Source organism: Pseudorca crassidens, chromosome 10, assembly GCF_039906515.1.
Source record: "Pseudorca crassidens isolate mPseCra1 chromosome 10, mPseCra1.hap1, whole genome shotgun sequence".
NCBI classification, from domain to species: domain Eukaryota; kingdom Metazoa; phylum Chordata; class Mammalia; order Artiodactyla; family Delphinidae; genus Pseudorca; species Pseudorca crassidens.
Genome location: NC_090305.1, coordinates 39,678,113 through 39,704,841, shown reverse-complemented (window position 1 = coordinate 39,704,841; position 26,729 = coordinate 39,678,113). Strand labels below are relative to the sequence as shown.

The 26,729-nt window shown below is 44.9% G+C and overlaps 1 protein-coding gene across 11 annotated transcripts in view; it reads left to right on the top strand.

Annotated features, from left to right (window-relative positions):
- Nucleotides 1-26,729, top strand: part of ANKS1A (ankyrin repeat and sterile alpha motif domain containing 1A) — a 188,735-nt gene that overhangs the window by 93,909 nt on the left and 68,097 nt on the right. For 9 of the 11 annotated variants that reach the window (XM_067753230.1, XM_067753229.1, XM_067753236.1 and 6 more), the window contains 2 exons: nucleotides 3,662-3,782; nucleotides 18,847-19,436. In XM_067753230.1, coding sequence (XP_067609331.1) covers nucleotides 3,662-3,782; nucleotides 18,847-19,436 — 711 coding nt within the window. Of the gene's footprint in view, nucleotides 1-3,661; nucleotides 3,783-4,809; nucleotides 4,825-18,374; nucleotides 18,634-18,846; nucleotides 19,437-26,729 lie in introns of those variants that run through there. The other 2 variants (XM_067753238.1, XM_067753237.1) reach the window with 2 other exon arrangements.

Here is a 26,729-nt window from a genome sequence, read left to right as displayed (position 1 = left end):
TAATTACAAAATACTTACTATCATGACTCAACTAAGGGGTCTCTAGAATTACAGGCTCTAGGGTAATAATACATTGCCAGCAGATACAAGCGCATGTAGTAAACCCCTACACGTTTTTATATAGAGGTTTGCTTTATTACTCCCTTTTTACAAGGAGAAACCTAGTAATATAGAGCGTATTCAGTTGGGGCTGGGTCTGTGTAAATGCCCTATACCACCTCTTTAACAAGGACTTGGATTAAATTTTCTGGTGCCCAAGGGTAAGGGCAAGGCTCCTAAAGAACTATTGGATAACCAGCACTTTCTTTTCTCCCAGGACTTTCTAGGGCATACAGTTTGGCAATAATACTGTATCAAAAAGTAGGGGGAGGGCTTCCCTGGTGGCACAGTGGTTGAGAGTCCGCCTGCCGATGCAGGGGACACGGGGTCGTGCCCCGGTCCGGGAGGATCCCACATGCCGCAGAGTGGCTGGGCCCATCAGCCATGGCCACTGAGCCTGTGCGTCTGGAGACTGTGCTCCGCAACAGGAGAGGCCACAGCAGTGAGGGGCCTGCGTACCGCAAAAAAAAAAAAAAAAAAAGTAGGGGGAGAAATATCCCTATTACTCTCCTGGATTGGAGACTGTGTCTGAGCTACATCTTCTAGGACTCGCCTCCGAATAGCCTGGAATCCTGGATCAGTTGGGCAACCATAGTCAGTATTTGGAAGACCCTGAGAACCCTGGCTTTGCTTCCTAAGTGATGATTATAAGTACATAAATATAGAGGTGATGTGCTCTGGGTTATTATCCTTTTAATGATCAAGACAGATTCTGTTTGCTATAGTCTGAGTGGATAAGTCTTCTCCAGAAATAGACTTTTTTTTTTGGACTGTATTCTTCACCATCTTCATTTCTTATACTCTCAAAGCTTTAATACCCTAAACCTCATTCATATCCTAGCAGGCGAGCAATCTGACCCAGTGTTCGTTTACTGTTCTTGAGGCTTCTCATTGTCAGATGGCCCTTAAAAGCCTTTAAGAGAAGCTGAGTATACTGACTCCAGGAGAGCTGATCAGAGTAATGACCAGATCATGAAACTGTCTTAAAAAAAATTAAACATATTCACATATGCGTGTGCACACACACAAGCTAGTTAGCTGTTTTTGCCCCACCAAAGGGGCTGCCAACTGCATCGGACTGACCGGTGCCTTCTCTATGCTCAGATGTGCTAAATGTTCATGGGAAGTTGCAGCTGCTGTGGTATCTCTTCCCAGAAAGCTGCCCACACCCCAACTGGCCATTCCATTGGTCACAGTTGGGTGGTAACTGGTAGTCGCTTTTCTCTGCAGCAAAAGTGTTGCTTTCCATGTAGCAGAGAATACTTTTTTTTTTTTGGTTTGATTTATTGCAAGCCCTGGAAGAAAGGGGAAAAAGATTAAGGAGTAATTTAGTAAAGAGCAGAATCCTTTGTTGTGAATCAGTTATTGCCATATTCACTATGACACAGGGCTTCTTGAGTGGGAGCTAGGAAGACTTGAAGAAAAGCAGTTTATTGCTTTTTTGGTGAGATTTTAATCCCATAGCTGGCAGAGGCCAGGACCAAGAGGAAAAGATCACCCTACGAGTTGTGTGGGTATGAGCAGGGGACACTCATTAGACATCTGAAGGAGGGAGAGGATTCTGAATTGGGTGGAGAAACCACACTTTCCAGAAAAAAAATGAGGCCAGCTTGATCCAGAATCAAGGGGAGTGAATTTTATGGCCCTGGCTCTGCTGGGAGCTCTCTGTGTAACCGGGTTTTGTCACCTGCAAAAGGAACGAGCTGGAACCAGGTACTCTCTAGCTGTGACTGTGATGGTTCGGGTCCCTTCCAGCTCTGCCGTTTGCTGGTTCCCTGCTTCCACTTGTGCACAAGAGCCAGGCATGCAGCAAACACAGGTCCAGTGGGTCTGATTTTCCAGATGGAAGTCATCAGACCCGTCCTGCTTGGGAAGAAAGGGTATTATAGGCCGGGCACCCAGGCTGTCAGATACCTCTCACAGAAGTCTGCCTGGGGCTATGTGAGAGCTCTTGCTGTGCGCAGAACACTCACAGAATCAGATTTCCAGGGCTCTGCCTAAGTGATGGCTCTGGGTGTGTAAACTTGCAGAACACAAATTCCTGTCAGTAAAGCCTGTGGTATTAAGTTGACACTGTCTGAACTGCTTAATGGTCCCTCTTTGTTCCCTTAATTGTGTTCCTGTGAAGAAGCAAAAGGAATAAGTAATACAGGCAAGTAGCTCATTGTAATGAAATAGCTTTTAGCTTCCAGGTGGCTCTCAGTCAGTGGAGGTTCCTGCTGTGCTTAGCAGAATTTTGGAGAGACCACCATCCTGCCTTTGGAGTGGCAGCCTTGTTAACAAAACAGGAGCTGCAGTCTCTCACTGAGTCTGAGGCTGCTAGAATCTGTGTTGTCTCATTAGGCTGTAACGCTGTGAGCTATGCCTCCAAGAAGCAAGATCCTACTGAATCACAAACCTGCTTTGTTTCCGGTGGGCCGTGGGGCACATCAGTGAAGGAGGAGGTTTCAGTGGCACCACAGTGCCACACTTGTAGGGTCCTGTTGTTTGTTAGGTGGACTTGTGAACCCCGCTCACCCCCTCGTTCATAATATATTACTTGTTCTAGCCAAACTGCTCAAGAAGAGATTTTGTGCTTTGGTTGGCTTTCCTAATTGCCAGTCTATGATTATTCTTAATTTGCCTGTGAAACACATTGGCTTCTTAGGAGAGATGAGCTAGAATTATCCTCTAAAGCAGGTATCTCCATTCTCTCTCTCAGTGTGACTGTAGCACTGATCGTGGTGTTTCTGGCTTGGTTCGAGATGCCTGGCCCCTCTGGTACCGTGACTGGCTGTGGCCACCAGGCCCCCAGCTGACTCAAGCCAGTTGGCAGGTGTAGGGGCCAGCTCTGGTCAGTCATTTCATCAGAGACACTTGGCTGCCTGGGTTAGGGATTTCTCAGGAGACAGAGCTGCTTTTTCTCCACTGAAATTCCTACTGCCCATCCACTTGCCTCTTTTCAGAACAGAGATTGGTGGAATTGATTTAAAATTGCATTTTCATAGGTGTGGTAGGAAGCCAGCTTTGGGGAAATCCTCGTCTATAACCCACAGGGCCTATGAGGAAGGGCTTACAAAAATAGAGAAGGATTTACAGAATGCTTTGTTCCTAGTAAATATCAGTCAGTCAGGGTCAGTCAGAAGTCATGCTGATTCCCTCTTGAGAAGAGGGGAAGGATCCCAGCCTTGGGGTACTGTGTGAGCATATTAGGAAAGAAGCATGAAGAAAGTAGGCCTTATGATGCATGGTGGCTAAAAACCGCTTGGGAGGTGTTACCCACAGAAAGATCCTGCAGAACACTGAAGAGGGAAGAGGCAGGGGAGGGGAGGATCTTGGATTTTATGGCATTTTGAAGGATGAAATGAGGGAAGGAAAGGGGAATATTTTAATCCAAGGCCATTGAGATTTGAGGTCCAGGTGTGTAGCCAGGAAAGCATTTTGATTCCCTGTGACACTTGATGTATTTACCTTCTCTTCCCCTCTGATGAAAAAGGAGCCAGTAATCTCAAATTTGTTTGACATAACCTGTCTGGGTGTTAGCCCCCCACCTGAGAAGGACCGTGGTGTTTGTTTCTCTTAGGTCTTGACCGTGAGACCCTGGATTCAGGGGAGCGCAGCCAGGGAGGAGGACGAGCATCCTTATGAGCTACTGCTGACAGCAGAGACAAAGAAGCTGGCATCCGTGGACGGAAAGACAAAAGGTAGAGCCCCCACCCCTGCTCCTGGCAGAAACAACTCTGAAAGGATTTTTTTTTTAAATTAACTTATTTATTTATTTATGGCTGCGTTGGGTCTTCGTTGCTGCACACGGGCTTCTCATTGCAGTGGCTTCTCTTGTTGCGGAGCACGGGCTCTAGGTGCGTGGGCTTCAGTAGTTGTGGCTCGTGGGCTCTGGAGCACAGGCTCAGTAGTTGTGGCGCACGGGCTTGGTTGCTCCGCGGCACGTGGGATCTTCCCAGACCAGGGCTGGAACCCGTGTCCCCTGCGTTGGCAGGCAGATTCTTAACCACTGCGCCACCAGGGAAGTCCTGAAAGGATTTTTAAAGTTTGTGATCCTGGGCGGAGGGAGATGATGGTGTTCCTTGGGCTGGGGAAGTTGGGTTTCAGGGCAGTCTGGGCAGTGGGTGTATTATGGCCTTTCATTTTCAATACCTTGGGCTGGAGTGGTCTTGTCACCTTTCAGCGTGCGAAGCAAGGAAAAGGTTGGGTCAGACTAGGTGAGTGCCGTGGGAGGGGAGGCTGCCAGCATTGTGGCAGAGATTGATTTGGGGTCTCAAATCACAAACCCTCAAGTTAATGTGGTGGAAAAACAAGCCCAACAAGTCATTCCCCTTGGGTTCAGGCTGCCGGCACAGACTCTGCTTTGAGTCCTGACCTCAGACTGAGACACTTCTGGGGAGGGGCCCGTGATTGGCTGCCACCCGGTAACTGGAGTGCTCTGTCGCCTTGGCCTACTTTCATCGCCTCTGCAAAATTCAGTTTCCTCTGCGAGGGGTGAGGGCTGCAGGACTGAGAACCAGCCAGGCAGGGTAAATGTGGTCCCGACAGGGGTGAGTGTGCACCGCTGGAGCATTTGGGACAACCTCTGTCTCCTAAGGAAGAACAAGAAGGGGCAGTGCAATTCCCCTTGCAGTTTGAAGGAACTCCTGCAGCCTCTCGCAGCTCTCTATCGCTTGCAGGTCCCAGGTCCTTCACGGGGTATTATTACTGCTTCCTTCAGTCCTCTGACAGCCCATGGTTCAGGTAAGACTGGGGGATGCAGTGGTGTCTTTTGAAGTACCCTTTATGAGGCCTGTCAGGGTAGGAGTGGCTAAGAGAATGTGTGCAGATGTGTCTGACACTGCAGACCTTATTTTTAATGGTCCTGTGTAAAAGGTTTCTCCTCCTTAAATGCAGAAATTTTGTGGTTATTTTCATGGTAGTTGTTTTGATTTGTTTTAATGGTTTCCATTTGGAGCTTTTAAAAAAAGTTATGATTTAGAAACAGTAAAATTTACCCTTTTTGTGTACAGTTCTGTGAGTTTTGGTACATACAGTCGTTTGACTGCCGCCACAATCAAGATACGGAACAGTTTCATCACCAAAAGATTCTCCTGTGTACCTTTGTTGTCAGTCCTGCCCCCCTCCCTTACCCTGGGCAGTCACTGCGCCAATGTCTGTCGCAATGATTTTGCCTTTTCCAGAATGTCGTATAAATGGAATCATATAGTACGTAACTGAAAAGGGTTCCCAGACCCAGTTCCAGTGTGTGTGTGTGTGTGTGTGTGTGTGTGTATACGTCAGTGGGGTGTATGAGAATTCAACTTAATTCTGACACTATCTACCTGGGGATAGAATCAGATTCCACAGGTAAAGGGCTCAGTCCCACAAGACCGCCCTCCACTTCAGATGCTGATCACAAGCCCAGGTTAACATCTGTGCTTCTGACCAACTGGCTACAAAATGGAGGCTCCAGTGACTCCCTCCAACTTAGGATGCCAGTTGCAAGTCCAGGTTGTTACCTGGACTTGAACCTGGATATAAGTTGTTTATCAGATATATTATTTTCTGACTAGCTATAAATCAGAGGTTCCCACGACCCTCTTCTCAGGTTCAATTGATTTGCTAGAATGCCTCACAGAACTCAGGAAAACCCATTTACTTCACTAGATTACCGATTTATTTTAAAAGGATATTAAAGGATACAAATCAACAGCCACATGTAGAGATACATAGGGCGAGGTCCCGAACAGAGCTTCTGTACTCCTGGAGCTTGGGGCCTGGCATGGTGGCATGCAAAAGTGTTCTGGTTTCCCCCATGTGGAAGCCCTTGGGGAAAAAAAGGGACCAAAAAGCTGTCTTTTTTGGTTTTTATGGAGACTTCATTGCACAGTCATGATTGACTAAATCATCTGCTAATGGCATTGATTCAACCTCAAACCCCCTCTCCCTTCCCTGGGAAATCGGGATGGGACCGAAAGTTCCAACCCTCTAATCACATGGTTGGTTCTCCTGGCAACCAGCCCCCACCCTGGGGTGGTATCCAAAAGTCACCTTCAGGGAATTCCCTGGCTGTCCAGTGGTTAGGACTTTCACTGCTGTGGCGTGGGTTCAGTCCCTGGTTGGGGAACCAAGATCCCACAAGCTGCACAGCACAGCCAAAAACCAATTAACCAACCAACTAACCAAAAGTCACCTTCATTAACAGCTTATCAATCAGAAAATTCCTTGGGTTTTGGGAACTGTAAGCCAGGAACTATGGATGAAGACCAGGTGTATCTGAGAAATATATTTTGGTCATCCGAATGGCCAAATATATATATATATTTCCTATGAATCACAATTTTCCAGTACCCTTTTGAGTCTGGTCCCTTTCACTTAGCATAATTCATTTGAGGCTCATACTTGTTGCATGTATTAGTAATTTGTATTTGTTCCTTTTCATTTCTAAGTAGTATTCCATTGTATGGACATACCACAGTTTATCCATTTTCTAGTTGAGGGCCATTTGGGCCATTTACAGTTTTTGGCAATTGCAAATAAAGCTACTATAAACATTTACATACAGGTTTTTGTGTGAACATAGGTTTCATTTCTCTTGGGTAAATGCAAGAAATGAAATTGCTGGGTCTTACATGCTTAACTTTATAAGAAACTGTGAAACCATTTTCCAGAATGGTTCTACCATTTTGCATTCCCGTCAGGATTACAATTGCTGTGTGTGTTCCCCAGCACTTAATATTGTCAGTATTTTAAAATTTTAGCCATTCTAATAGGTGTGTAGTGATATTTCATTCTGGATTTAATTTGCATTTCCCTAATGACTAATGATGTGGAGCGTCTATTAATGTGATTCTTTGCCATCCTTGCATCTACTGAAGTTGCCATTTCAACATCTTTTGCTCATCAAAAAAATTGGGTTGTTTATTATTATTGAGTTGTAAAGATTCTTTATATATTTTGGATATAAGTTCTTTATCAGATATATTATTTTCTCCTAGTCTGTGATTTGTCTGTTTATTCCCTTAACAGTGTCTTTTGAAGAGCAGAGTTTCTTAATTTTGATGAAGCTCAATTAATCCTTTGTTTTTCATAGATAAGGTCACGAATATTTTTTCCTATATTTTTTCTATAAATTTTATAGCTTTAGGTATACATTTAGATCTATGATTCATTTTGAGTTAACTTTTTTATATGGTGTGTGGTATGGGTAGCGATATATTTTTTTGCACATGAATGTCCAATTGTTTTAGCACTATTTGTTGGAAAGACTGTCCTTTCTCCATGGAATTGCCTTTGCTACTTTGTTATACTCTTTTTCAGAATTGTTTTAGGTATTCTAGTTCTTTTATCTTTCCAGACAAAATTTTAGAATCAGCTTATTGATTTCTACAAAAAGTCCTGCTGGGGTTTTTCTTGGAATTTTGTGTTGAGTCTCTATAGCAGTTTGGGAAGAACTGATATCTTAACTGTATTAAGTCTTCCACTCATGTTGGTGGATTTTTAATTAAAGCTTTAAAGAGAGTGGAGTGGAGCATTGATGCCTACTCTAGTTGTTTAGTAATAAATCATACTGAAATTAACCGTTGAAGAACAAGTTCTCAGTTAATTTAATGCTCTGTTTGAAAGTGGTTCTTAGTGAGGGAAGAATCTTTAGTATCGTGGAGGAGTGAGATTCTAATTCTTTCTTTCAAAGGCTTGATCTGGAACCCCTACAAGATAGCTGGCTCAGCCTTTGAAAGGAATGAAAGGGGAAACTTTCCCAGATGAACTTCATAAATGGGGCCAAGTGCCCTTCTATCCTCAGGTTAAGAAATCTCCAGGTTAAGGAGAGAACTACCAAGGAGGATTTCTGACCTCACATCTCATCCTCCTTTGCTTTGGTTTCTTCCAGCTCTGCAGCATTGGGCTAACTGTTGAGAGTGGGCAGTAGGGGAAACAGATTTAATTGAACCACAGCATGGGAGGTGTGCCTGCCTCCAGGCTAGCTGCTTAGATCACTCAAAGAGCTTTCAGACAAAGGAGTTGAGACATTAAATATGAAAATAGGCTCTGCCAATTTCTCAGTAGCCTGGAAGAAATGCCTGTTAGGATTGGTAAAAGTGAGGCAAGTCACCTGATGATGTCGCATGTTAGTACATATTAAATTTTGCCTGCTTTTCCACTAATGTCATTATCTTAGGCAGCTTTTATGAATTAATTCATCAGTTTTCAAAAAGGCCGTGTTAATGAGACTACCAGAGCTTTCAGCTCCTCCTTTATAATTGAGGAAACTACAATGTGAGGGCTGGGATAGGAGATTTTTTAAAAATTACATTTTAAAGTTACATTCATTTTAGTTCACTGGAAAGAAAAATTTCAAATAATAGAAAAGTGAATGCACACAAAATGCTCAGATTCTCTGCTACCCACAGTTGCCATTGGTGGCCATAGTTTGAAAGTATGCTGTATGCTTCAGGCCCTTTGCTATCTTAATATAAAAATGACCATGTGAGATTTTGTTTGTTTTTAACCTAAAATAGGATCATATTTTACAAACTGTTATGCAAACTTTTTTTTTTTACAATTTACCTTGTTCATAGATCATAAATACAGTTTTGTCACAGTCCTAAAATCTACCTTATTCTTTTAAAATTTTTGTTAAATATCCCATAACTCATTTTTCTATTCTCTAGCTGATGTATGTTTATGTTGTCTTCAGTATTATTTCTGTTATAATTTATGCGGCTGTGGACATTCCATACAGACATTCTTACATGCTTATACGAGCATTTCTCTAAAAGACATTGATAGAAAGTAGAATTAGCAGGTCAAAGTGTAGGTACATGTCTAGATCTAATTGGTGGAGCCACATGGCCCTTCCTTAATGGTGAACGAGCATGCTCTTTTCCCTATACCTTTACTAACATGGAATATTATCACGTTTTAATGCTCTTTACCATGGTAAGCAAAAAAAGTGACTTTAGAATTTGGCATTTGCCTGATCTAGTGAAATTGAGCACCTTATCTTGTTGATTAGTATTATATATTTAGTCTATGAGTTGCCTATCTTTTTCCTTTCCACTTTTCTACTTAGAAACTAATGGTAGTAGAAATACTTTGTATAAATACCGATAATATTTGACCAAAGTGGCACTCAGAGGAAAGTTTTTATCCTTAAATTCATTTGTTAAAAAATAAGAAAGACTAAAACTTAACCAAAAGAAAGTATCAGAGAGGAATTAATAAAGATAAAAGCAGATAGTACACATCACCTACTTTATGGTATGCAGGTACACCTCAGTTAAACACAGAAAGAAAACAAGGAAAACAAAGAATGAAATTAAAAAATGAAAAAAGCAATAGACTTGAATATTGCAATGAAAACTTGTCTGTTTTTTAAAATATCTCGATATTTCTGATCAAGAAAAGGGAAATACAACATGTAGGAATAATATAAGAAATATAAAACCATAAATGCAGAGATTTTAAAAATAAATAGAAAGAATTTATAAGAATAATTTTTTTTATTTGGTTAGTTAGAAGTTTCTACCATCCTCCTGGGATGAATTGCCTGGGTGAATTATTGGTCCATCACAGTGACTAGCTGAGGAGGGGTTACTACTGGCATTCAGTGCCCAGTGACCAGGAATCCTAAGCATCTTGCGCCATGCAGGACAAACCTTCACAGTGAAAAATCTTCCCAGAAGGAGAAAGCTTTAATAGATCCATGAAGTAGAAAGCCCATCTCCCTTCCCCCACGAAGGCACTAGGCCCAGATTTTATGACAGTTTTATCCGACTAGATATTCCTCTGTTATTTCAATTGTTTCCAATGTAGAAGAAGTCTTCTGAAATCTTTATACAGGACTAGCATAGCAGAGCAGTGTTTTGTGTATCACTTATTTCTCTATAGTGTTTAACTCTTTGCCCACTGGACATTGGGGGCCTGCTACTGCCCAGAGAAACAGTGGACAACTTTACAGGTTTGCTAGCAAATAGGAAAGTAGCCAGGAGCTCTAAAAGTCATTGTTCTCTGTGGTGCTTTTCTGCAGCATCCACTAATAGTGCTTAGGTCCAGGTGAAGTGGTTACTTAACTTAGGACAGTGATGCATGATTATCTGAACACAGTGATACATGTGGACTCTTTGGCACAAGCTACACTTCGGAGGTTTTAAGATGCAGTTAAATCAGTATTCCCGAGAGCTGTGCATTTAGGTCCACGTGAAGTTTGTGCACGAGTATGAAGACCTCAGTCTTCTTGGAGGGGAGGAAAATATTATTTTAGCTTCTCCCTCTACTCCCACATCCAAAGGGCTGCCAATTTCTGAGCCTTCGGGGAATTCTATAGTGTGAATTTTGGCTTTTCCCTTTGGCAACTTGGGATTGAGTTTTCTTGGGGGTACTTTCATTTGCACATCTTATAGTAGGAGGCCCACTTTTACTATTAGTTTAGTAAGACTTTGGGAAGAAGATTTAAATAAGTACCTGTATTCAGTCCACCATCTTTGCCGGGAAGTCCAGGCTAGATATTCTTGGTAGATTCCAAGCTGTAAATTTGGATGCTTTTCCCAAAGGCAAAAAATGTAAATGAGAGAGTTTAACAATTAAGCCTCATCTTCAGCAGCTTCCTCTTCTCTCCCCCCTTGCATTAGAGGAGCCCTACTATATAACTGTCTTGCTCTTATCAATTTATATTTCTGAGTTGGAATAGTTTACTTTTCTTTCCATTATGGAACAAGTTAGAACTTTGTCAGCTATGCATCTATATTTTCTTTCACCAAATGTATCAACAGCCATTATATACAATATGTATACATGAGACATATGTAAAATAATCATAAAAGGGCAGAATATGTTAAATTCATGTAAAGTGGTATAAAAGTAATTTCAGAGTTCAAAGAGGAATAAATTGTGTCAGTGTAAGAGATCAGGGATGGCTTTATGAAAGAAGTGCATTTGAGCTGAACCCCAAAACAGAGAATTGTACTTGATTGGCAGAAATAAGGAGGAAGGAGAGGGCCTTCCAGACAGAGGGAGTGGCATAAATAACAGGAAGATGACAGGAGATGATAGCATGTTTGGAGAATGGAAAATAATCCAGTTTGGCTCGAACAAAGGACTAGTCGTAGAATACAGGATCTCAAATGGCAGTCTTTATTCCAAAGACCATGAAGTATTGTTGAAGCTTTTTGAATGAGGTGACAGGATAGAAGGCACACTTTAAGTACAGTCGTCACTTGGTATCCTCAGGGGATTTGTTCCAGGGTACCCCCCCACCCCCTAGATACCAAAATCCTCAGACCCTCAAGTCCCTTATATAAAATGACACAGTTTTCATATATAACCTACCTGTATCCTCCTGGATACTTTAAATCATCTCTAGATTACTTCTAATACCTAATACAATGTAAATGCTATATAAGTACGATAGTTGCTGGCACATGGTAAATTCAAGTTTTGCTTTTTGGAACTTTCTGGAAATTTTTTTTCTGAATATTTTCAATATGTGATTGGTTGAATCCACAGATGCAGAACCCATGGATATGGAGGGCTGACTGTTTGTATAATTGTAGAATTTAGATTGCACTTGGGAGAGACTGGAGTCAGGAATACCCTGAAGTCAAGAGACTTCAAGAAATCTCTTGAAGGAAATTAGAGCCCAAACTAGGGGGATAATAGAAAGTGATAGGAAGGAGAATATGGATAGCAGAGGTTTTGAAGATGTAGCATTAACAGGATCTTACAACCAAATATGGATGAAAGAGGAGGAGAGAGTATTGAGGATGATTCTAAGGTTTTGAGCCTGGTTATTTGGGGAAATATCGTGCAACTAACAGAATAGGGAATTGAAGGAGGGGCGCATTTGAGGAAGTACATTAAGTTCAATTTTGGACAGGTTAAGTTTGAGATGTTTCAGGTACCAGAATATCCAGCTAAAAATACTCGATAAGCACTTGGAAATGTGGGTCTGATGTTCAAGAGAGATGTAAGGATTAGAAATACAGATTCATGAATCATCCACATTGAGGTGATGGATAACATAAGAGAAAATTGCTGAGGGAAAGACTAGAGAGATTGAAGAGGTCAAGAATAGAACTTACTTTTAGAGGAAAATAAAGGAAAAACATGGGAAGATAACCAGGATAATGCAGTGTCTTAGAAGCCATCACGGAACTTCCAAAAACCCCCAAATCACTGTGGTTTAAACAAGATAGAAGTCCAGAAGTAAGGAGTCCAGGGCTAGTATGGCAGCTCATGATGGTCAAGGACCCGGTCTCCTTCTGCCGTCTCATAGGTCAGGATGACTATTCAAGTTCAAGCTATCAGCACAGGCCAGAGGAAAGGAGAGAAGAAGAGTACTTTAAAGACAGCTCTCAAAAGTTGCACATACCATTCTCACTTATAAAACCCATTGACCAGAGCTTGGTCACATGGCTGCACCTAGCCACAAAGATGAGAAATGTAGTCTGTATTCTAGGTGGCTGTGAGCCAATCTAAAAAAAATCCCATGAGAGAGTGTGTACTGGGGACAACTGGTAAACAGTTTCAAATGATACAGAAAGAGCTAGAAGGACAAAGACTAGAAAAATTGGACAATTGACCATTGGTAAATCCTAGATGGGGAGGTACTTCTCTTGAGGCAATTGGGAAGAGATGAAATTATCCCCAGATTTTGACATCATGTTGAAAATAGTTCAGGAAGTTTGACCTAGACCTTCTCAGGAAATTGGTGCGATTATCCTCCAAGAGTATAGGTGCTATGGGAAAGATGACGATTAGAAAAGAGTGGCAGAGGCGAGAAATTGATCTTACGGGGATGTCATAGTTTTCAAAAGGTGAATAAAAGGTCGGCTGAGCCTGGCAGTCAGACTCACGTTTGAATTCCTGTCTACCACTTCTTGGCTGGAGGCCTTGAGGAAGCCATTTAACCTCTTTAAGCCTCAGTTTCGACAGGTAAAGTAGGGTTACAAATTCTTCCCTCACGGTTGCTGTGACTATTAAAAAAGGACATGCTTAGCACAGTGTCCGGCACAGAAGAACTAGTACCTAATACTTGGTAGCTAATGGAAGACAGCTGAGTTAAATACATTGGTAGAGGACTCAGTCAGTTGTTTCTTGAGTATTCAGCAGGGCTCAACATTCCAGCAACTGGAGAAGAGAAAGCAAATGGTTGTGAATACCTAGTGTTGGAACTGGCAGAAGATCAAGGGAAACAGAGATGGCAAGTGTGCTATTAAATCGGGCACGGTTAAATATTATGGCCGGTTGGAAACTGATCCAGGCAGAGCTGGTAATATTGAATAGGGGAGTCTGAGGGGCCAGGGGGTCCAACAGCAGGCAGTGAACAGACTCTTTAGGAAGAGTTTAGGGAAATAGGGGAGCTGTCAGTTAATCAGGACCAAGTCCAGGTAGAACAGTCCTGAGTCCCAAAGCTGGGCTGTGCCCGTGGGTGCTGCCGTGGGTGGAGGTGGTTCCTGACCTGAGCATCCTCCACCGTGCTGTTACACATCACCCTGAACCAAACTTGCAAGACGGCTGGACCTTCCCTGGCATTTGAGTTTCATTTTGCCTGGTTCATAGGGCCACTTAGAAGAACCCTGTCTCCTTTGTAGAGTCGGGAGAAAGGAAACGAGACTGTTCAGTGTTAGCTTGAAGAGCAGTTTGGAAATGGTTGTAAATAAAAAATGATGATAATGATGGCAGCTTATGTTAACTGAACGCGTCTTATGGGCCAGCTGCATGCTGAGTTCAGTTACACTGATTAGGTCATTGAATAGCTCAAGACAAATCTTCCGAGTAGAGGCTATTTTTATCCCTGTTTAAGATGAGGAAGAAAAAGTTAGGCATTAGAGCTGGCCCTTAAGCTCTAGCGTGGCCGAATCCAAAGCCTGTTTAACCATGAGGTTAAATCATTTCCCCTGAAGCCCTGCTACTATTCATGTTTTAATGTCACAAAGCTGGAAGGGAACTTAGGTCATCTAATCACAGATTCAAACCGTACTAAATCTCAAAGCCCTAGAGAATGCATCCCAGCCGTTCATTTTTTGAAAGAGACCCAGAGAGGAAAAGTCACAGGGCTGGGGCTCCAACTTGGACCTCTTGAATCCCGGTCCAGATCTTCTTCTATTTCTCTGGTTGTCCTGGACCAGAAAGGACTCTCAGTCTATTTGTCTTATCAGATCACGATCTCCAGCAAATGTCTCCATAACATACTCGGTGCCTTCTTTCTGAGGAAAGCACGGTGACCCTCCAAAAGCAGCCATGGACTTGGGAGTTCCCTGGGCACACACAGTTTCTGATGATCACCGCAGTGACTAAGCATTTGGAAGGTTCCAATCCTAAGGGAACAAAGAAAACAGAACAGCCCAGGAAACTGGAGTATCCCAGCCTTCTCCTCGGAGCCTGAGGATTGATTTAACGTCGCAAGTCCTCACATGAGCTGCATTTTTCAGCCCTCATTTAAATGGGCAGAGGTGACTGATAATGTGTAAATGTTAAAATGTTATCATTCAGAAGCCCTTGAGAATCCCCATGGATCATGATAGTAATTAAAATGCAGCATAGAAGACCCCTTGCTTCAGCAGGTCACAGGGTAAAAGAAAAATGCGCACCCAGAATGAATAAAAATGGAAAGTCGAAGGGACTGGGAATTAGCATACTGGGGTGTCCTAGTATTCAGTGGAGCAGCTGGCCTTGATGTATGGGGAGAGTAAGGACACAGCCCTCCCCGTGTCCTGTTCCCTCTTAGTTTCTCTCCTAGAAGGGCAGGTTGTGAGGAGTGCTGGGGGCAGCATAGGAGGAGGGTTGGAAAAGCTGTGGAGTTCCCAGGGTGGGAGCATAGTGATTCTCAGTTGAAGGAAGACCTCGGGCCTGAGGGTTCTCTTCTGCGAGCCTGCGAGTCCACGAGCCCCTGGGCACAAGGTTCCTGTCACTGATTTTTCTAAAATATTTCCACTTCTCTTTAAGCCTGTCAAGGCCTTTCTTCTCCTTCAATACCCAGCTCAAAAATCTACCTCTTCTGAGAAGCCTCCTGGTTCAAAGTTATCACACTCTCCTTTCTGCTCACTGCACAGTGCATTTGGTTTATACTTAAAGCATCTATTAATCTTTGCCTTGCATTCTAGTCATTTCTTTATATGCTGGTCTCTTCCAATAGCTAGTAAGCTCGTGGAGCAGAGTCCTTGTCTTCATCTTTATATCTTCAGGTGCCCCCTGAAGACAGACATTGTGCACATGCGGATTGTGGGAATGGGTGGTCACAGTGACAATTCTGGGGCCTATCTCAGTTTCTCACTTCAGCATTCTCACTGTATTACCTTCTGTCCCCTCCTTCTGCTGTCGAGAGTTATAAGGATGATGAAGGCAATGGATGTTGGTACTTGTCACGTACACTGTCGCTGACGATCCTTGTGACAAATCTGTGAGGAACAGAGAAGTAGTTGGTCTCATCTGTGAGCAGAATATGTTGTTATGGACCCTGTGTGGAGAATAACAGTTGTTACCATCTCTTGAGAGCTGGCATGTGCCAGGCATGGTCCTAAATGCTTCACATATATAATTTAATTCTCATAACAAGCTTATGAAATAAGTACTATTAAGATCCCAAAATTATCGATGACAATACCAGGCACAGAAAAGTAATTTGCTCAAGATCTGGCTTTGGGTGGGTGGGTGGGGAATCTAGCTTTTGATCAGTACATTATATTGCTAACACCTTGTCCCTAAGAGACCTAATATTATCCTGACTTTACAGAAGGAAGGGACCATTGAGTAGATCTTTTCCCACTCATTGATTTGCCAGGAAATCTAGCTTAGCCTTGGATATAGTTTTTTATGGGAAAGAGAACACCAGCTTGTTGAGATCCTGAGGTTCTTAGATCTTGACAAGCTTTTTAAATACCAAGGTGTCTTTCCTAGGGAATTGCCTGGGTAAGTTGTCTCATTATGAGCATCCCTTTCCATGATTTCTTCTACTCTGGTGGATTGTGGTTTCTCTAATGGGATTATGACCCTCGGAAATTCTTGCTCTTCACATATTTCCTCCTTCCATAAGTTCCATAAGTTCCTTCTTTCTGCCCACTTCCTTCCTCCAGCATCTGTCTGGTACTGAGCTCTTGGCATCTGTCCCTCTTTCTCCATTGATGACTCGCATGAATGCGTGGCTGTTGGACAGGGCCTTCATTGTTGGCTCCCTCAGCAGCAGTCAGAACATTCCCTGTGGCCTGGGTTCCAAGGTCCACCCAGGCAGTGTGAGCCTGGCTCACTCCCAGTTCTGGACTGGTGTTTTTCTTTTGTTGTTGGACTCCCATCTCCTCAAAAAAATTGTTAAATAAGGAGCTAGAAGCTGGTGGAAAGGAAGAGAAGCCTGTGCTCCTGTTATCAGCGCTCTCTTTCGAGTTCAGAGGCAGTCAGGGGGACACTGCACCTTGGGCCAGAATCTGGAGGAAGTCAGCCATCAGATTATAGTCCTGGAGGTGGCGAATTTCACACCCTGGTTAACTCTCCCCATCAACCTCTCCTAGGAAGTCCTGCTGTCCCGAACCACCATTAGATGGTCATGTGGTCCCACTGTGCAGCCCCACAGGGCACTTCTTGCATGCTGTCAGTTGTCATACGTGGTGTTCATAGCCTGGAAGTCAGGGCTTCCTGAGGCCTGAGTGAAGCTGTGTGGAACTCTTACGTACTCAGCACATCTTCTTCCCTAGAGACGTGATTCAGGATGTTCAGTGCTTGTTCAGTGCTCTGGACTTGACCTATGGGGTGTGGGATGAGTGAGTTCGGGGTGTGAAAGTCCTGAAGCAGTCAAGTATAGAGGAAGGAGATGCCAAAGTTCATACTTCTGGGCTCCTGTGGATAAGTAATCAGAGCCATAAAGTGGACTTGGCTGCCCCCTCAGCAGCCTCTGCAGAGTTGCCAAAAGCTGAGCCGACTGTGGAGACCAAACTGTTCTTGAGAGGATGGGGTGCGTGGAACCATATCCCTGCCCAGACCTCAGGGCAGTGGGCTCATGCAGGGAGCTGGTTGTTGGGCACCTTCCTGAAACGCTGCCCTGGAAGAGCCAGCATTGTAGGACCCTGGCATCATGCTTGGGCAGCAAAGTGTCATGGTTATGAAGCGTGCCCCTCCTCACCTGACTGCCTTGGGGCTGCAGGCCATGATGAGGGAGGGAGGGTGCTCTGCAGGCAGCCCCGGGACAGACATCCGGCGGGGCTCTGCAGCACCCCAAGGGGAAGTGTGCCATCACAGTACGCTGGAGACTTGGCTTCTCATCACTATCAGAACGTAAAAGGGATTTTTAAGGACCATGCAGCCAACCTATTTATTTTAGATACTGAAGCCCAGCAAGATGTGATCACTGCCAAGGCCACACAGCAAGAGAGTAGAACAGCAGGACCAGAGCCAGGTGCTCAGATGCCTAGGTTAGAGCCTTCTCCCCCACCACTCCGGACAAACCACAGAAGGCCTGAGGCCTTAGATTTCTCATCTGTAAAAATAGTTGAACTTGACCCTTTGGATTCCAAGATTCTCTGCTCTCATGAACAGTTTGGAGAGCTTGGGGCAGACTAGGGAATCATTTGGTGTATATACCGTAGATTCCACTCACAAAGAAAGTAGAGTTGAATATTAGCTGTGGAATGTGAACTAGTACTGGACACAGGGTTGTCATCTGCCCTGCTGATGTGGGTTAAAATCTCTAATGGCTCTAAGTTCATGCAGGGAGAGCCCCTTGGGTGTCCCAGTGTGATACTGATATTGGACTCTGATTTGATCAATTATTTATGCTACCTCAGGGCAGAGGTATTTGATACCTCGGGGGAGTGTACAGTAGTAGTTGGCCTCACGAGCCGGTAGTGTCAGGTTTCTGGGATGTTAGGGCCATCTCAGGAGAACTGCACATGTCTCTTGACATTGACAAATCAGACCATTTTGATTTCAGTGGATCAACTAAGGTTAAACTTAAACAAATAGGAGCAGCTGGGAGGCTTTGGAAGGAGTGAGATGTGTACATTCTCAAAAAAAAAAAAAAAAAAAAAAAAGAAAGGAAAGAAAAGAAAAGAAAAAGAAAGAGAGAAAAAAAAAAGTAGAAAAGTCTGTGCTCCCTGAGGAAGGAAGGATGAGGCGTGGAACTCTGAATCGCCCCCCTCTGAGGAAGGAAGCAGTTATTTCTCTGCTGGTTTGTTTTGTACTTTCAGTTAAGGAATTCCAGAAGTTGCAGGTTGTGGATTATGACTTCCATTTTTTTCCCTCTGTTGCTGCTTGCCAGAGGAAGGGGGGGGGGTGGGGGCGGGTGGCTCTAAATAACACTTTGGCCTTTATGGAAATGTATCAGATGTTCCAGGAGTGAGTCTCGCTTGCTTGTGCTTGCTTGCTCTCTTTCGCACGCGCGTGCTCTCTCTCTCTCACTTTTGCTCCGTGTTCACTCACTCTCTCCTCACTTGTGTCCTTTCTGTGGGATATAGTTAGCACCTCTTGTCGCCATATATAGCAAGGTCTGGTCGTTAATGTTAACAGAAATCTAACAACAAGGAAGGCTGCCAGATAGCATTAATCAGGCCAGTGTTTGGAATTTCATAAATGCTCTGACTTTGGGTACAAATTGGACATTAAGAACAATATGAAACTGTTTTCTGCCTTCCTCTCTCCCCTTCTCTCCCTCTGCCCTCTCCCCAGCCGATCCATCTTCTCTCTCTTTTCCTCTGCTTTTGAATTCCTCTGCTTGGCCGTGCGCTTGCTGCAGTGGAACTTTGTTGGTTTTTGCCGTGTTTAATTTTGTTATTTCTCTGTCTCTCCGTCCACTCCAAGACCACAGGCGGAGCAGCGGCAGCCGGAGCCAGGACTCTGCAGAGGGGCAGGACGGGCAGGTCCCGGAGCAGTTCTCAGGTCTCCTCCACGGCTCCTCCCCAGTGTGTGAGGCCGGGCAGGACCCTTTCCAGCTGCTCCCAGCCCCTGGCCAGAGCCATCAAGAAGGGTCCCCCGCACAGGGTGCCCGCCCCGAGGCAGGCATGCAGCTGGAGGAGACGGGCGGGCGCGCGTCTGGAGCCTCCGCGCCCCGCATGCCGGACCAGAGTAAGAGAGTGGGCTATCCGGCCAGCCTGCCTCCCGCCCACAGCCAAACGCACCCTGAAACTTCGACGCGCACCGCATCTCCACACCCTTGGGGTGCCGAGGAAGAAGGCGACCGGAGCGGGGCCAGAAGCCGAGCCCCTCCCACCGGCAGACCCAAAGCTGAGCTCAAACTCAGCCGCAGCTTGTCCAAGTCTGACTCTGATCTCCTGACCTGCTCACCCACGGAGGACGCTACGATGGGGAGCCGGAGCGAGTCCCTGTCCAACTGCAGCATCGGGAAGAAGAGGCTGGAGAAGTCTCCCTCCTTTGCCTCCGAGTGGGATGAGGTAAGGCCGCGTGACGTCTCGGAGAGCTGGGCTGGCTGAGCCCCCCGTGCTCCCCTGGGTGCTGACGCCCAGGCCAGGATGTGGGCCAGGGCTGCCCTGCTTCCTTCGCACTTCAGCCAGAGTGTTTCTGACAACTGGGAGGGAGGCAGGTGCTGGGGAGCCAGGTCAGGGGTCTTCCTGCCTGTGTGGCAGAGGACAGGTCCACTCATGGTTAATCTGGAGGGTGGAGGCCCAGCAGAGCAGGACTGAGGGAGAGGCGGTTCCTAGAAATGATAAGGTATTTGGAAATATTTGGATCCCATCCGCCCCACTGAGGGAGCCAGGCTCACCCTGAAGATGCTTCAGAAGAGCTAGAGTGCTTCCTATGAGTTTTCAGGAGGAAGAGGGAAGATCCTGAGTTGCGGGGAGGGGGCTTTGGGAGAAGCTGCTGAAAGGGGATCAGAAGGGGGATTTTCTGTTTCCCGCTGCTCGTGATTATTCTTACTGTGTTTCCCAGGAAGACCGAATGATCTCCCCACAGAAGCGTTCTGCCCATTCCACATTCCTGGGTTGGCCGGGCAGAGGGCTAGGTGGTTCAGGAAACAAAGAGAGATTAGTGAGGAGAAAACATTTGGAGTCTGAGGCCCAGGTTCCTTTCATAGCCATTGTTATAGAATAGTTAGAAATATGTGCCCAAATATTTTTCAGTGACCTGTGACATGTCTTCCTGGGCAGAAGAATGTGTCTCTCAAAGATGGGTAAACACGCAGGGAATGTTCAAGTACTACCCTTGAAAGCTTCTTGCTAGGAGGAAGCTGACTTTGAAGCAGGGTGGATCTGTCTCCCCGGAACATTTTCAAGAGATGAGTTTAGCACTTGAAGAGGAGGGGACCACTGCAGCTGGCATGTCCATTTGAACACTCTGTAGACTAAATGCCCTACCCAGCCCATCCGGATTGCAGCTGCAAAAGTTATGTAAACCAAAGCTAATCCCATTCCCAATGTGGGAACAGGGCGGGGCCAATTCCTCCAGCACTCATCTCCAGATATGATAAGGTTTAGGACTCTGTTTAGTCAGGGACAGGAAGATCCTGTGCCAGAGAAGGTCTGCACTATTTAGTAAACCAGAATTTGGTGAGCCTGTACTAGATGCCAGGCCACTTAAGGAAAATCAGTTTGTGTTCAAGAGCGCCTGGGGCCAGAAGATTACACACAGGAGAGTAGGTGTTTGTAGGAAAGTGTGCTGTACCTTTGTTTTTCAAAATGGAGTTTTACTAATTTACAGTCAAGTATAGGATAAGGCAGCTTAAGAGTAAGATAAATGCAATATTCTCTGAAATGGCAGGAGAGACCAATAGAGAAAAACATCAGTGGGGGTGGGGTGGGCAGAGGCGAGGGGTACGAGAGGGTGGAAAGAGGCTTTAGGAAAGATCACAGAGAAGTGGCATTGGACATGGAATTAAAGAACCAAGTGTTTTGGTTAGAACCAGATTGAAACCATAGGATGAAGAAAGGGCATTGAGGTGGAGAGAAAAGCATGAGCAAGGGCGTGGAGCTGAGAAAGCTTAGGTCGTTTGGTTTCTACAGAGTGTAGAGTTTGTACAGGGAGAGTAAGAAATAATGGTAGAAAGTGAAATTGAGACCAGACAGTGAGAGGACCTTGAACATGAGGCTGAGAAGTGAGTATTTGATTTGATATCAAGGCAGTATCTCAGAATCCTCCAAATGGGCTGGAAGACAGCTTTACCAATCTAACCATAATCTTCTTTATTGCTCTACCCTGAGCGTATCCTCCACCCCAAGAAGTCGCTGGGTGATTCTTCACGGGATATCCAGGCCCTGTTGGCATGCAGCATTTCCAGGCAGTGTTATGGGCTCCACCATTTCCTCCTGGAAAAGAAACAATCACCGAGGCACAGCCCAGCTTAATTGAAGTTGGCTGTTTGGGCTAATATATCAGTGGTCACCTGACATCTTAATGAGAGGAGGTTTATATGCTGATATTTCCTTTGCGGGTAGAGATTGCAGGTGGATCCAATGAACCCAGGGACTGTTCGAGGTCTAGGTGTCCTGGCCCAGGCTGTAGTGTGGCTAACCACCAGAAGCACTGTTGCATTTTAAATTTGAAAAAAGTAAAGGCAATTGAGGTCTTATTGGAAAGAATTCAGAAGATCAATCTTTGCTTGCATAGTAAACATTAACAGGGCCCTTTATGCGTAACCCTTCAACATTGTTTTTGAGTCATGTTATACTTGGTTTTTGTGGCTATCTCTGTCTAAAGAGAAACTTCAGGAGTGTTTCCCCCACTAGTTGGCCCTAAACGCAGGGCTTGGGCAGACTTGTCTAGAAGCGGGCATTAGTTAACGGCTGCTCGCCACTACCCTGACCCGTGCCTGAAGGCTGCTTTGCCTGTATCTTGTGCTTCACGATTTTTTTCTTTGTCGTTGTTAGATCCCCAGGAGGTAGGGAAGGCTGCTGTGAAGCAGCTGTGGACCAGCTCAGCTGTTCACCGTGGGGCCTGTGAGGAAGAGGAAGGCTCCGGGCCCAGGCAGCTGCGATCCCAGCACAGATGGAGTTGCGTGCAGGCTAGCCAGGCTGCTCCTGGAAGGCAGTGCAGGGTAGCACGCGGGGCTCCTCTCCCAAGTCAGCAGATCCCGCTTGGAGCCCCAGCTCCATCGCCTCCACCTTCATGTGTGAGGCCCCAGGAAGCCTCGGTGTTATCTTTATCTGTGAAACAGAGGTGGTCAAATCTGTGTTTCAGAGGTGTTTTTACCAATTAGATATGTGTTTCACTGCCCAGCACAGTGCCTAGTATGCATAGAATATTGAGTGAATGGTAGATATTAATATTATTATTGTGCCTGCAGCTTTGGAGAAAGAGAACTGGGGCGTGGAGTGTCTTCAGACCGTTAAAAAGGCAGAGCTTTGGGGTGGATGGTCCAGTGGTGGAGTTCAAGCCCTTCAGCCCGTAACCTCCTGTACTAGTCTGCCCCACCCAAGACGGAAGAGCCTGCCCCACCTGGCAAAGTAGGGCAGGCGCCCCCGCCCGGCCCCACACCATTGTTCTTTGAGAAATTAATGAGCCTTTCTGCCTGGCTCCCTGAGAGAGGAGAGGTTAGAGAGCAACCTGCAGCCTCTCTACTGTTTATTGTTCCGATGTACCTTCTGTATCCGGGGTAACAGTGGCCACTTGATTGGCTGGGTGTTTGGGATAATGATGTATAGTTGGGGAATATGCGCAGTGGATGGTCACTTTGTCCACATACAGCCTGTTCCTGATAGGTGTTAACTCGGCCCTTGTCGATTGCCCTGAACCAAGGACTTTTAAAAGTTAGCCTGGTTAAGGGAAACCTCTGAGACAGTATCCACTAGTGACACTTGTATTCTCCGTATTTTCTGTTAAATTTCTGGTAACAAAGAAGGAACAGCTTACTTTTAAAAGTGCTCAGCCTAAGAGGAGCTCTAAATCCCAGCTTCAGTAGATACTTATCATGTTCTGCAGTCAAGTCAGCGCCCTCTTTGTCTTAATGATCCCGTGGACATCATAGAAGTTAAACTGAGAAGCTTAAATAAAACTTTAAAATATATAGATAAGGAGTGTAGTTGATAATCACCTACATCTCTCTACATAGTTAACCTCTGTTAACGTTTGATGTATATCCAAATTTGGGGTCTCAGTACATTTGCTGATTTATAATTTGCTTTTCTTACCTAATGGCTCCATACCGCGGCAGTGTTAGTAAGATCTGGATTCAGATCCTCATTCTAAAAAGCATAGTATTCTGTCCCTGGTTATATCATAAGGTTAGTTAGTTTGTTGTTCTTTAAGCTATTCTCCAATTGTTAGACACTGTGCAGGGCATCTTCCTTCTGCCTTCAGTGCATTCCCTACCCTCTCTACCTGCCTGTGTGCCCCAGGAGGCCGACCTATGTGGACTGCATCACTAGGCCAAGGAAATTTTGGATTGGCTGGGTCCCTCTGCTGCTCTGCTGAAGACCATCGGTCTTGTGAGAGATCCTTTCCCAGGAGCTGCTCTCTCTGCGTTCTGGTAACCAGCCCCTCCCCTGGACCCTCCTGGTCTGGGGCTCCTGGCTGTGACTAGCTCCCATCCCTTGTTACTCTCCGTCCCCTAGGCAAACCTGTATAAATAATCCCTTTATCAAGCTCCTTCAGTTCCCCAGTTGGAATGTGCCTTCTTTTTCCTGCAGGGACCCTGAATGATACGGACATTTCTAGCACGGTTTCTATCGACTCTAAACAACCATAGATAGCTGTGTGCTGGAGCAGTCAGCATGGCTCTTGCATGTAAATTGTAAATTAATCTTCATTTGCAGATGAACCAGAAGGCATGGGTGCTGGGAGGCAGGAGAATTTCATCATTTAACTCGAAGCCTTTCCCACTTCCAACTCTAAGGAAGAAACCTGTTCTCCTTCCACAGTGTTGGCAGTGTCTGCAGCGTTTCAGCTGTGTGCTCCTGAATCAGTCTCCTGCGCTGCACAATGCACCCGCAGGCGCGCGCGCGCGCGCGCGCACACACACACACACACACACACACACACACACACACACACACACACACACACACGGCAGCAGCGGTCCACATCTGAAATAAACACCTCGCAAGAAGAACAGAGATAACCTCCTGATCAGATAGTGGTTTGAATATATAACAAGTCTAAGGGGTCAGATAAGTCTCTCATGTACCTGCCTTTGAATGGGATTGAAGCTTAGGAAAGAGAAAACCACAGAAGGCGCTTGTCTACTTAGCATAAACATTTGAGTCATTTAGAACTTGGCTAAAGGCTTAAGTGATGTTTTGTAATTGGCTTTCATCAATATTAAACTAGTGAGAAATGAGTGAAGTGCAGGGGCATGCTTCATATGCATTTTGTGCAAGCTGAGAGTGATCTCTGGCCAGGGATTTGGGGAATGTCCTGGTTTCATCTGAAGTGGTAGCTGCGGGGACCCTTGGCCCTTGAATCTCCCCATGAGTAGGGAAGGAGCAGCAGCCAGGAGGGCACCCTTCCAGGCCAGGTCCCACACGCCTCACCCTTTCCAGCAAGCTGTCCAGTTGGAGGCATGATGTCATCAAGAGAAACACTGATTGGTTCAACTCTACAGAGGCTTTGGTTGCTTTTAACCCTTGAGAGTCAGGTGTGTAAGAAGATTGACTTAGATGTAAAACAGAGATTTGGGCTTGAGTTTCCGCTGACAGTGGCTAAACTTTCCACACCACTGTTCTGCAGTGTGCATTGTTCTTTGACATGTAAACAAGCACGTAGTCCTTTCTGCTGAGCACAGCCCTCCCACTCTAAACAAGAATGTGACCCTCCTACCTCTGGGGACAGATTGGAGCCTGGAGTGTCTATTTACATTGCTTCTGGGTATATACAGTAGTCACAACTTTAATCCTAGAACCTCTACATTTCCTTTGGCTTTAAGTGGCCTGGTAAGATTGAGGGTGTTTTTGTTTTCATATTTTAAAAATAATCTCACTTATTTTATAGGCAGTCCTGAATAAACAATTTTGGCCATTCTGTCTGATGAATCCAAGTGATTTTTTTTAGCCTAGATTTAAAAAAAAACATATATATATAGGCATCTCCACGGCCTTGATGCTAACAGAAGGCGCACCAGAGTGCTGTGAATAAGCTGGAGTCAGTCCTGGCTCTGCAGTTGGCCAGTGATGAGAAGGTCGGTGTGTCCACCCCCGCCGAAGCCTCTCCTGACCATCTCTTGATGACATCATGCCTCCCCCTGGACAGCTTGCTGGAAAGGGCAAGGCGGCTGGGACCTGGCCTGGGAGGGTGCCCTCCCGGCTGCTGCCCCTCCACTCTTCATCCCGGGCCTCTGGGACCCTGACTTTTCTCTTTCCTTTCCTCATTTTCACGCTTTTCTCTGCTTCTCCAGATTGCGTCATTACTGCTTTTCCTATCTTTTTACTCATCTTGCTTCTTTATTTTCATCTCTTTTTTTCCCTTTGCTCGCTCTCTCCTTTTCATCTGTGCTCTTTCCTGTCTTTTTTTTTTCTTTCCTGTCTTTTTACTTTTTTCCTCCTTTTCTCATTCATTTTTTCCTCTTCATTCTTATTTTTACTGGTGGCATCAGGGAGGGGCTTTTCCAACAGCCAGTCATTCTCAGCCTTCTCCACCAGGATTTTTCTATTATTTTCTTTCTTTAAAACGTTCTTGCCAGGGCTCACCCATTTTTGTATTCTACAGAACGCTTACTGCTTGTGGTGTAAGCTACCTCCCCTCCACCCCACGCCACCACCCACACTGTCCTTGGACCTTTCACAAACAGTCTGGTTCCATTTAGCTGCGTCAGGACAGGCACCATCAAGTACTATGTACGATTTTGTGGTATGTGTGAAATTGCTAGCAAGATGAGAATTTCCCTTTTTCTCCTCTTCTTCATTTCATTACATTTTGCTTTGTTCACACCAGACCAAGAGCTTGAGTGACAGTGAATGTAGGTGAATATATGAGAAGAATTTGGTCTTTATTCCAGTGCATATAAATGCTGAGAATCAAGAAAGAAACATTTTCTGGGACATTCTTTATATACTTTGGTTCTGGTTTTGTATCTCTTGCTGCTTTTTTTCTAGTCATGGCATCAGTAGGATACAGACTGAGTAATTTTATATAATTTCTGGAATAGTAGTTTATCTTATGTTATTCTAAGCAATTGTTTGAGAAACAAGTAGAGGTATTTTTCATATAATTGGAAATAATGTAAAATAGAGGTATATTTTTATCATAATTATTCATTCGTTTGACTAACTTATTGAGTACCTGCTGTGTTCCAGGCACTGTTCTCAGCACTGGGGTTGAGCAGTGAACAAAACAGACAAAATCCCCTGCCTCATGGAACTGACTTTCTAGAAGGCTAGAGGGGAAAGAGCAATAAAAGGAGACAATATGTAAAATGCATAGTGTGCTAGTTGGTGAGAAGAGTGCTAATAAGAAAAATAAAGCTGAGAAGAGGGATAGAGTGCGGTGGAGGCCAGGGCTGTAGTTTTCAGTGGGGCAGCCTGGGAAGACCCCTCTGAGAAGGAGGAGAGAGAGAGCTGGGCGGGTGTGGGCGGAGCACGAGCAGAGCTACTTGGCTGCTGCTTCTGTTTGTACACAATTATTTCTCCTGTAAGAGAAATTTAAAATTCCATTCTCTCCCTCTCTCTCTCTCTCTCTCTCTCTCTCTCTCTCTCTATATATATATATATATATACACACACACACACACACACACACACATATACTATATATACATATATATGTATAACTGAATCACTTTCTGTACACTTGAAACTAAC